This window comes from Salvelinus namaycush, chromosome 12 (genome assembly GCF_016432855.1).
Source record: "Salvelinus namaycush isolate Seneca chromosome 12, SaNama_1.0, whole genome shotgun sequence".
Taxonomy (NCBI): Eukaryota; Metazoa; Chordata; class Actinopteri; order Salmoniformes; family Salmonidae; genus Salvelinus; species Salvelinus namaycush.
The window spans coordinates 9,875,145-9,887,168 of NC_052318.1; the positions used below are offsets into that span (position 1 = coordinate 9,875,145).

General features: G+C 48.1%; 1 protein-coding gene across 2 annotated transcripts in view; it reads right to left on the bottom strand.

Annotated features, from left to right (window-relative positions):
• Window positions 1-7,749: 7,749 nt before the first annotated feature.
• LOC120056874 (prolyl 4-hydroxylase subunit alpha-2-like) overlaps window positions 7,750-12,024 on the bottom strand; it is a 42,712-nt gene continuing 38,437 nt past the window's right edge. For both annotated transcript variants that reach the window (XM_039005131.1, XM_039005132.1), the window contains exons 13-15: window positions 10,054-10,122; window positions 9,730-9,826; window positions 7,750-8,574 (exon numbers count right to left, since the gene is read on the bottom strand). In XM_039005131.1, the coding sequence (XP_038861059.1) occupies window positions 8,504-8,574; window positions 9,730-9,826; window positions 10,054-10,122 (237 nt within the window). In that variant the 3' untranslated portion in view covers window positions 7,750-8,503. The remainder of the gene's footprint in view (window positions 8,575-9,729; window positions 9,827-10,053; window positions 10,123-12,024) is intronic.

The window sequence follows — 12,024 nt, forward strand, 5'->3', positions numbered from 1 at the left end:
AAACAATGTTACTAATAAAACAACTGAACCCACCATGCAAGTGATCCATAAACTGATTCCCTGTTACGTTCGTCTTGTGGTGAATGAACGGACCAAGGCGCAGCGGGTGATGAATACATAATAATTTATTAAATGAAAGACGAAACACCAATGAACACTAGAACAAACTACAAAACAATAAACGAAGGCAACAGACCTGAAACAAACTAACTTACATATAGACGAAGAACGCACGAACAGGAACAGACTACCTAAAACGAACGAACAAACGAAACAGTCCCATGTGGTATACACAGACACAGGAACAATCACCCACAAACAAACAGTGAGAACAACCTACCTTAATATGGTTCTCAATCAGAGGAAACGTCAAACACCTGCCTCTAATTGAGAACCATACCAGGCAACACATTAACCCAACATAGAAAACACATAACATAGACTACCCACCCCAACTCACGCCCTGACCAACTAAACACATACAAAACAACAGAAAACAGGTCAGGAACGTGACAGAACCCCCCCCCCCCTCAAGGTGCGAACTCCGGGCGCACCCCTAAAACTCAAGGGGAGGGTCTGGGTGGGCATCTGTCCGCGGTGGCGGCTCCGGCGGTGGACGAGGACACCACTCCACCACTGTCTTTGTCCCCCTCCTTAGCGTCCCTTGAGTGGCGACCCTCGCCCCCGACCATGGTCCAGGAACCTTCACCAACGCCCCTCCTAAATAGAGGAGACAACTCAGGACAGAGAGGTAGCTCAGGACAAAGAGGTAGCTCAGGACAAAGAGGTAGCTCAGGACAGAGGGACAACTCTGGACTAGTGGCAGCTCCGGACTGAGTGGCAGCTCCGGACTGAGTGGCAGCTCCGGACTGGGTGGCAGCTCCGGACTGGGTGGCAGCTCCGGACTGGGTGGCAGCTCCGGACTGGGTGGCAGCTCCGGACTGGGTGGCAGCTCATGACTGGGTGGCAGCTCATGACTGAGGGGCAGCTCATGACTGAGTGGCAGCTCATGACTGAGTGGCAGCTCATGACTGGAGGGCAGCTCATGACTGGAGGGCAGCTCATGACTGGAGGGCAGCTCATGACTGTGGGGCAGCTCATGACTGTGGGGCAGCTCATGACTGTGGGGCAGCTCATGACTGTGGGGCAGCTCATGACTGGAGGGCAGCTCATGACTGGAGGGCAGCTCATGGCTGGAGGGCAGCTCATGACTGGAGGGCAGCTCATGACTGGAGGGCAGCTCATGACTGGAGGGCAGCTCATGACTGTAGGGCAGCTCATGACTGGAAGGCAGCTCATGACTGGAGGGCAGCTCATGACTGGCTGGCGGCTCATGACTGGCTGGCGGCTCTGGCAGCGCCTGACTGGCTGGCGGCTCTGGCAGCTCCTGACTGGCTGGCGGCTCTGGCAGCTCCTGACTGGCTGGCGGCTCTGGCAGCTCCTGACTGGCTGGCGGCTCTAGCAGCTCCTGACTGGCTGGCGGCTCTGGCGGCTCCTGACTGTCTGGCGGCTCTGGCGGCTCCTGACTTGCTGGCGGCTCTGGCGGCTCCTGACTGGCTGGCGGCTCTGGCGGCTCCTGACTGACGGACGGCTCTAGCGGCTCCTGACTGACGGACGGCTCTAGCGGCTCCAGACTGACGGACGGCTCTAATGGCTCGGGACAGACGGGCGGCTCTAATGGCTCGTGGCAGACGGATGGCTCAGATGGAGCTGGGCAGACGGATGGCTCAGACGGCGCTGGGCAGACGGATGGCTCAGATGGCGCTGGGCAGACGGATGGCTCAGACGGCGCTGGGCAGACGAGCAGTGCAGGCGGCGTTGGGCAGACGGCCGACTCCGACCTGCTGAGGCGCACAGCAGGCCTGGTGCGTGGTGCCGGAACTGGTGGTACCGGACTGGAGACACGCACCTCAAGGCTAGTGCGGGGAGCAGGAACAGGGCACACTGGACTCTCAAAGCGCACTATAGGCCTGGTGCGTGGTACCGGCACTGAGGGTGCACGCACCTCAGGGCGAGTGCGGGGAGAAGGAACAGTGCGTACAGGGCTCTGGAGACGCACAGGAGGCTTGATGCGTGGTGCCGGAACTGGAGGCACTGAGCTGGAGACACGCACCACAGGGAGAGTGCGTGGAGGAGGAACAGGGCTCTGGAGACGCACTGGAAGCCTGGTGCGTGGTGTAGGCACTGGTGGTACTGGGCTGGGGCGGGAAGGTGGCGCCGGATATACCGGACCGTGCAGGCGTACTGGCTCCCTTGAGCACTGAGCCTGCCCAACCTTACCTGGTTGAATGCTCCCCGTAGCCCGTCCAGTGCGGGGAGGTGGAATAACCCGCACTGGGCTGTGTTGGCGAACCGGGGACACCATGCGTAAGGCTGGTGCCATGTACACCGGCCCGAGGAGACGTACTGGAGGCCAGATATGTAGAGCCGGCTTCATGACACTTGGCTCAATGCTCAATCTAGCCCGGCTAGTGCGGGGAGGTGGAATAACCCGCACCGGGCTATGAACACGTACAGGAGACACTATGCGCTCTACTGCGTAACACGGTGTCTGCCCGTACTCTCGCTCTCCACGGTAAGCCCGGGAAGTTGGCGCAGGTCTCCTACCTGACTTCGCCACACTCCCCTTTAGCCCCCCCCCCCCAAGAAATTTTTGGGTGAGCCTCTTGGGCTTCCAGCCGCTCTGCCTTGCTAGCGCCTCATAATGCCGCCTCTCCGCTTTAGATGCCTCCAGCTCCGCTTTGGGGCGGCGACACTCCTCTGGCTCTGCCCAGGGTCCTTCTCCGTCCAGAATCTCCTCCCATGTCCATTCCTCCTTGACCCACTGCTGCTGTCGCTGCTGCCCGTTAACCCGCTGCTTGATCCGGGTTTGGTGGGTGATTCTGTTACGTTCGTCTTGTGGTGAATGAACGGACCAAGGCGCAGCGGGTGATGAATACATAATAATTTATTAAATGAAAGACGAAACACTAATGAACACTAGAACAAACTACAAAACAATAAACGAAGGCAACAGACCTGAAACAAACGAACTTACATATAGACGAAGAACGCACGAACAGGAACAGACTACCTAAAACGAACGAACAAACGAAACAGTCCCATGTGGTATACACAGACACAGGAACAATCACCCACAAACAAACAGTGAGAACAACCTACCTTAATATGGTTCTCAATCAGAGGAAACGTCAAACACCTGCCTCTAATTGAGAACCATACCAGGCAACACATTAACCCAACATAGAAAACACATAACATAGACTACCCACCCCAACTCACGCCCTGACCAACTAAACACATACAAAACAACAGAAAACAGGTCAGGAACGTGACATTCCCACCCTGGTGCAAAAGTTTTTCCTCATTTGTGGGTTTCTTGGGGTTTGGAGTGGATTTCCGGGACTGCAGCTACATACAGTGCCTTCAGAAAGTATTCACAGCCCTTGACTTTTTCCACATTTACTTGTGTTAAAGCCTGAATTTTTCACTGGCCTACACACAATTCCCCATAATGTCAAAGTGGAATTATGTTTTTCCAATTAATAAAAAATGAAATGTCTTCAGTCAATAAGTATTCAACCCCTTTGTTATGGCAAGCCTGTCACGTCCTGACCATAGAGAGCCCTTATTTTCTATGGTAGAGTAGGTCAGGGCGTGACTGGGGGGTTTTCTAGTTATTATTTTCTATGTGGGGTTCTAGTTTAGTTTTTCTATGTTGGTGTTTGGTATGATTCCTAATTAGAGGCAGCTGGCTATCGTTGTCTCTAATTGTTGTCGTTGTCTCTCATATTTAAGTAGCATTTTTTCCACCTGTGTTTTATGGGATATTGTTTTGAGTTAGTGCACGTAGCAACTCTGTAGTCACGGTTAGTTTTTTGTTTATTTGTTTTTGTCTTTGCTAAGTTTCACTTTATTATTAAAATATGTGGAAACCATATCGCGCTGCAGCTTGGTCTGATAATTATTCCATCGAACATGACAGAATATCCCATCAAACCAGGACCAAGCAGCGTGCCCAAAGAGGTTAGGATTTCTGGACATGGGAAGAGGTGATGGGGAGATGCGAAACCCACCCTTGGCGACAGACGGAAGGAGATTATGGAGGACAGTGATGACGACATGGTTTGCGGCTACAGAAAGCCCAAGGACAACCCCACATTTTTTGGGGGGAGTGGCACATGGAGCTGGCGGCTGAGCAGAGGGACGAGCCAGAGACTGTCAGGGAGGCAATGGCGAAGTTGGGAGAGAGTGAGATGAGAGAGATGTTGTGCAAGTGTGTTCTGCTCAACATCCGACCAGAGGATCCGGTTAGCAGTCTGGTGCAACCTGTGCCGGTTCCATGCTTCTGGCCTCAAGTGCGCCTTCCCAGTCCGGTGTGTCCTGTGCCTGCTCCTCGCACTCTCCCTCAAGTGCGCCTTCCCAGTCCGGTGCGTCCTGTGCCTGCTCCTCGCACTCTCCCTCAAGTGCGCCTTCCCAGTCCGGTGCGTCCTGTGCCTGCTCCTCGCACTCTCCCTCAAGTGCGCCTTCCCAGTCCGGTACGTCCTGTGCCTGCTCCTCGCACTCTCCATCAAGTGCGCCTTCCCAGTCAGGTACGTCCTGTGCCTGCTCCTCGCACGCTCCCTGAAGTGCGCCTTCCCAGTCCGGTGCGTCCTGTGCCTGCTCCTCGCACTCTCCCTGAGGTGCGTGTCACCAGTCCGGTGCCACCTGTGCCGGCCCCACGCATCAGGCCTCCAGTGCGCCTCCCCAGTCCAGAGCTACAGGCGACGGTCCCCGGTCCGGAACCTCCTGAGACGGTCCCCGGTCCGGAACCTCCTGAGACGGTCCCCGGTCCGGAACCTCCTGCGACGGTCCACGGTCCCGAACATTCAGCTCCATGGCAGGAGCCTTCCTCTGCACTGATGTCCAGTCCAGATCTGGTGTCCAGTCCTGCTCCATGGCAGGAGCCTTCCTCTGCACTGATGTCCAGTCCAGATCTGGTGTCCAGTCCTGCTCCATGGCAGGAGCCTTCCTCTGCACTGATGTCCAGTCCAGATCTGGTGTCCAGTCCCGCTCCATGGCAGGAGCCTTCCTTGATACCGAGGTCCAGTCCAGGCACAGTGTTCAGCCCGGGTCCATGGCTGGATCCACAGGATGAGCGGGTTCTTCAGCCCGCACCAGAGCCGCCACCAAAGATGGTGGAGCCGCGAGCTGAGCGGGTTCTTCGTCCCGCACCAGAGCCGACACTAGACACCCCCACTAACCCTCCCTTTTGGTTTCAGGTTTTGCGGCCGGAGTCCACACCTTTGGGGGGGGTACTGTCACGTCCTGACCATAGAGAGCCCTTATTTTCTATGGTATAGTAGGTCAGGGCGTGACTAGGGGGTGATTTAGTATATATATGTCTGTTGTATTCTAGTTTATTATTTCTATGTGGGTATTCTAGTTTTCATATTTCTAGGTTGGTGTGCTTCATATGGTTCCCAATTAGAGGCAGCTGGTTATCGTTGTCTCTAATTGGTGATCATATTTAAGTAGCATTTTTCCCACATGTTTTATGGGATATTGTTTTGAGTTAGTGCAAGTAGCACCTCTGTAGTCACGGTTCGTTGTTAGTTTATTGTTTTGTTTTGCTAAGTTTCACTTTCTAATAAATTATGTGGAACTCAACATCCGCTGCGCCTTGGTCCGATAATTATTACGACGATCGTGACAAAGCCTGAATACGTTCAGGAGTAAAAATGTGCTTAACAAGTCATATTAAGTTGCCTTGACTCACTCTGTGTGCACTAATAGTGTTAAATAACATATTTTTTTAATGACTGCCTCATCTCTGTACGCCACACATACAATTATCTGTAAGGTCCCTCAGTCGAGCAGTGAATTTCAAACACAGATTCAACCACAAACACCAGGGAGGTTTTCCAATGCCTCGCAAAGAAGGGCACCTATTGGTAGATGGGTAAAAAAATGAAAAACCAGACATTGAATATCCATTTGCGCATGGTGAAGATATTAATAACACTTTGGATAGTGTATCAATTCACCCAGTCACTACAAAGATACAGGTGTCCTTCCTAACTCAGTTGCCGGAGAGGAAGGAAACAACTCAGGGATTTCACCATGACGCCAATGGTGACTTTAAAACAATTACAGAGTTGTGTATACACTCTTTATAGACGGACAGCTCTTCCGAGACAGCTCTATAACACCATGGCTGTACTAAATTCTACGGGGACGTCAGGTGACAGAAAAAAATTATGGGGACTGTAAAAATATCTGAACACTAATTTGAAATGCTCACACGTGCACACAATTACACTGGTGCTCTTCCATGCCGTCCCTAGGAGGGGTGCGTCACTTGAGTGCGTTGAGTCACTGACGTGATCTTCCTGTACGGGTTGGCGCCCCCCCTTGGGTTGTGCCGTGGCGGAGATCTTTGTGGGCTATACTTGGCCTTGTCTCAGGATGGTACGTTGGTGGTTGAAGATATCACTCTAGTGGTGTGGGGGCTTTGCTTTGGCAAAGTAGCTGGGGGTTATATCCTACCTGTTTGGTCCTGTCCGGGGGTATCTTCGGACAGGGCCACAGTGTCTCCCGACCCCTCCTGTCTCAGCCTCCAGTATTTATGCTGCAGTAGTTTGTGTCGGGGGGCTAGGGTCAGTCTGTTATATCTGGACTATTTCTCCTGTCTTATCCGGTGTCCTGTGTGAATTTAAGTATGCTCTCTCTACTTCTCTCTCTTTTTCTCTCTCGGAGGACCTAAGGCCTAGGACCATGCCTCAGGACTACCTGGCCTGATGACTCCTTGCTGTCCCCAGTCCACCTGGCCGTGCTGCTGCTCCAGTTTCAACTGTTCTGCCTGTGACTACAGAACCCTGACCTGTTCACTGGACGTGCTACCTGTCCCAGACCTGCTGTTTTCAACTCTCTAGAGACAGCAGGAGCGGTAGAGATGATGATCGGCTATGAAAAGCCAACTGACATTTACTCCTGAGGTGCTGACCTGTTGCACCCTCGACAACCACTGTGATTATTATTATTTGGCCCTGCTGGTCATCTATGAACATTTGAACATCTTGGCCATGTTCTGTTATAATCTCCACCCGGCACAGCCAGAAGAGGACTAGCCACCACTCATAGCCTGGTTCCTCTCTAGGTTTCTTCCTAGGTTCTGGCCTTTCTAGGGAGTTTTTCCTAGCCACTGTGCTTCTACACCTGCATTGCTTGCTGTTTGGGGTTTTAGGCTGTGTTTCTGTACAGCACTTTGTGACATCAGCTGATGTAAGAATGGCTTTATAAATACATTTGATTGATTGGTATCAGCAACATACACTACATGACCAAACGTATGTGGACACCTTAGCTAATGTCAAAGTCAATATAGCTAATAGAATTAACACCTTAATAAACCTGCTACAATCATGCAGTACAGTGTAAGGTCAGCAAGCAGCTTAGCAGTTACACTGGCGGGCCCCGGTGGCAATAAATTAATAAAACCAAAAGCTTACCACTGTAGCGTTAATTTCCCTTCACTGGAACTAAGGGGCCTAGCTTGAACCATGAAAAACAGCCCCAGACTATTATTCCTCCTCCACCAAACTTTACAGTTGGCACTATGCATTAGGGCAGGTAGCGTTCTCCTGGCATTGGCCAAACCCAGATTCGTCCGTCGGACTGCCAGATGGTGAAGTGTGATTGATGACAAAACAAAGTAGCCTTCAGACCTGTGGAAGTTTTCTCTTTCAGGGTCCAGCTCCAACTGACAGGTTGAATACCATGTGCCTTTGTTTTATTTTTGAAGGGGTAAGGGGGTGATTCTATCAACCAATCAGACCTGTATGTAAATATATTCAAATTTATATCACCACGCCAACACAGTCAGACTGAACATTTCAGTGGCCCAAGGAGGCTCACTGAGATTTAGTAGACAAAGTGATAATTGAAAAATAAAATGAAAAGGACTGAATTGGGGCATTAATAAAAGACACTGTTTCTTGTGGTTCACATTTTCCATATTTAAAAAATGTCACAATCATACGGTGTAATAATTTAAGCAGTCTGTAAATACAAATGTAGTGGACAGAAAACAGTAAGTTCTCATAGGGTTGTGCTGTCAGTATGTGATTATGCATGTCATTTAAAAAAATAATAATAATCATAATGCTAAACAAACAACAAGTAAACAAAACAAGAAATTAGAGCCTTTAACGCCATATACCCACAGTATATTCACATATCCACCTCCTTTTATCTGCATAGGTACTGAAGAGCCAAGACTCAACTCATTGTTAAAAGCCAGAATGGATACCACAGTAGGGGTGTGTGTGTGTGTGTGTGTGTGTGTGTGTGTGTGTGTGTGTGTGTGTGTGTGTGTGTGTGTGTGTGTGTGTGTGTGTGTGTGTGTGTGTGTGTGTGTGTGTGTGTGTGTGTGTGAGAGAGAGAGAGAGAGATCAATAAAATGTTCAGGCACTGTAGGTAGAGTGTACACCTCCAGTCTGAGGTCAGTGGTGAGAGGTTCGGTTCAGTCCACTTCTGTCAGGCCACATGGCCTCCTAAACTCTTGACCTCGCTCATGGATCCATTTGTTGGACACTGGCAACACAGAGAAATATAAAATGTCAGTGCCAATCTCAATTCTCTCCAATGTGCGAGACTAAGGGCTCGGTTAAAACCTACTACTAACAGAACGACTCAAAGCTTAAAGTTTTATTGTCACGTGCACGATTACAGTGAAATTCCTTTCTTGCAAACTCTTTTCCCAACAATGCAGTAATCAATGTATAGTACTATAAAGTAAAGTAAAACTAAAACACACGATAAATAGATATAAGAACAGAGCTAGCTAACCAAGCAAACCAGATGACAGGTTTCAATACAACCTCACCAGATAAAATTACATTTACATTTAAGTCATTTAGCAGACGCTCTTTTCCAGAGCGACTTACAAATTGGAAAGTTCATACATATTCATCCTGGTCCCCCCGTGGGGAATGAACCCACAACCCTGGCGTTGCAAGTGCCATGCTCTACCAACTGAGCCACACGGGACCAAAATGAATGCTAGCTCATGTTAATGCTAACAAGTAGGCTTGTTTCAACTTTGATTTGCAAGCTAATGTTAGCTAACGTTAGCTAGCTATCATTCGAGGGCTGACTGTTCTCATAAAAGTGTATTGTGTAGTGCAAAAATAAGTGAAGGATTCATCTATAGTGGTAATTCGTGTCATGTCTGACTACTGCAGTACTGCTTCTCATTGTGATAGCTAACAGTCAGCAACAAGCCCAGACAACCTAGCTAAGCGTGGTGTCAGCAACCAGCGGTGATCAGCTGGCAGTTGCTTAGTAAAACTGGGCTGTGAAACTGGGCTCCGACCCAGCTCGAATTTGAGTATTCCATTCGAGCCAGCTCGAATTTAGCCCTAATTTGACCGTAATTCAAGGTGCCAGTGGGAATGGGGTTAAGGGCTCTGTTGAAACCTACTACTACCAGGAAGACTCCACTCACAGGTAAAGGCTTCCTATTATCAAAGTAAGTGTATGTGCCATCAGAAGTTTGTGAACAAAAACACTGCCGTAACATTGCTATGAAGGTTTGATTGCAGCCTACATGAGGGATACAATAGAGAAACACAAGGAAGACTGACTAGGAAGTAGTCAAAGAAACACATCAAATGACTGACACCAATAAACAGACTGAGATTAGAGAGGCTGCTTGTGTGTTAAGATTAAACTCTCCATCGGACTCACCCCATTTACTTCCTACTAACACAGGACAGGCAGCGTGTCTGGTCCTGTAGTCTCCCTCTCCACTCCTAAAGAGGTTGTACCAGAAGACTGCAGTTCCCTGTGGACACACATTGAGAAGACATACCCTGTTCAGTACATGTAAGTCACCACTGCATCAACGTAATGGCTCACTATAAGATAGTGTGGGCCCTCTCAACCAAGGCTAACATTGTATGATGGCTAAGGCTAGGAGATTTCTCTGACCGTGTGACCTGACCAATAGTTTTTCCTGGCCCCTAGTGCTGAGGGCTGTGCTTGAGAGCAGTTAAATTGTTTATATCTCACCTTTTTGGGATAGATAGCTGCTCCAAAGTCTGGGAACACAGTGGCTCCTCCAGCTTCAACATCACTCATCTGTCAGGGAAAAGACTGCCTTGTGAGCTGGCTTCACTAATACACTGAAGTACTCCAGCTAATACCATTTACTGTAGCCTACTTCTCTAAGGGATGTGTTCTGTATTTACATTCAACAATTTTATGTAACAGGTGTAATCATACAAATTATAGTTTCCATGTTGTAAAAAAAATGTATCTGTAGCAATTCTAAAGATTACTGAAGATCTGAAGAAGGGTTTTGAAAGTCTTGAAGTCTTGAAACTATGACACCATTGTTTAATAACACTAAACATAACACCAAATCCATAATAACCAGTCATTCAACTAGACAGAAGTGCAGTATAAAAAGTAGTCATCCAAAAGCGCTGTAGTTCTGCAAAGCATGGCATTCTACATCTATTTACACACTCACATCATATTTACAGTATTAGCATGGACCAATAAATGAGATAGCATGTTATGGTGTACTGTAGGGCAGGGGTGGGCAATTCCAGTCCTTGAGGGCCTGATTGGGTACAACACTGAAATTAACTGACAGACTCCAATGGTCAATTTACAGTGTTTGACAAACTTTTTTCCCACCACCATCTACTGTAGCAATGTTAGTGGCCGTGTCCGAATACCCATACTTGCATCCTAAATAGTAGGCCGTTTGGGTATGCGAAAAAATGAAGTTTAATAGTATGCAGTATTTTGAAATTCGAGTATACAGTATACTATAAACGCCCGGATATCGTACTCATTTCGGCTTTGACAACAGCTGATCGATTATATAAATCAACGAATAGTGGGAAACAACGCAATCGCAGATGATGCATTCTCAGAGCTTTTAAACCAAATACTAAACCATCTTTTGATTTCTGAATCTGTCAGCACCAGGGATTCGGGATGTGGTTGCGTTATAGATGTCATGTTAATCCGGCCTTTTGATAAGGAACATACAGTATGGATTGTTTGTTTTGTAGGCTAGGGTACCTATTTAATGATTTAATTTATGGATCACGCCTTGGCAGTCATTTTGATCTCGTTCCCAATTATCTGTCACGCCCTGACCTTAGAGTTCCTTATTATTTTCTATGTTTGGTTAGGTCAGGGTGTGACTCGGGTGGGAAAGTCTATGTTTTCTATTTCTTTGTTTTTGGCCGTGTGTGGTTCCCAATCAGAGGCAGCTGTCTATCGTTGTCTCTGATTGGGGATCATATATAAGTTGTTATTTTCCTTTTGGGTTTTGTGGGATCTTGTTTTCTGTTTCGTGTTTTCTGCCTGACAGAACTGTGCGCTTTCGTTTTTGAAATAAAAGAATCATGAACACTTTCCACACTGCGCTTTGGTCCACTCTTCCTACCACCAACGAGAGCCGTAACATTATCAGTGCTTTAGTTTATTATGTTGTTGTCCAGTGGTTGTGAATTTGCGATGCACCGGACTGTCTAAGTTTTTCTGTGCAATAGCCAATTTGATTTGAACATTTGAAAAGTTTTGGTGTGTGTACTAGGCAATTTGATAAAATGCATATATGTAATATGTTTGGTTTCACTAATACATATGTTGAAATGGAACCAAGTTTCTGTCTTCAGTCCTTTTTAAATAGAATAGATGGGCAGTATATGGACTACTGTGGTAAATTGCCCCTACCCTGACTACAGCCCTCACCCTATCACCAACCACCATCCCCTGTCCAATCCACCTCCAGCAGAGGCAGGACTCCAGCTCATTCACCATCTTTAAATACCCACACCTGTCACTAATCAGTGTGGCAGACCTAACCCTTTCAGTTTGCAAGTGTTTTGTTACAAGACACCTTTTCTCTTGTAACCCTTTCCTTTGTGTATTTTGGATGTTTATGACCAAGTCATTTTGTTATTATTTCTTAATTTATACTATAATTTGATTTAGTACATTTACTGTATGATATATTCG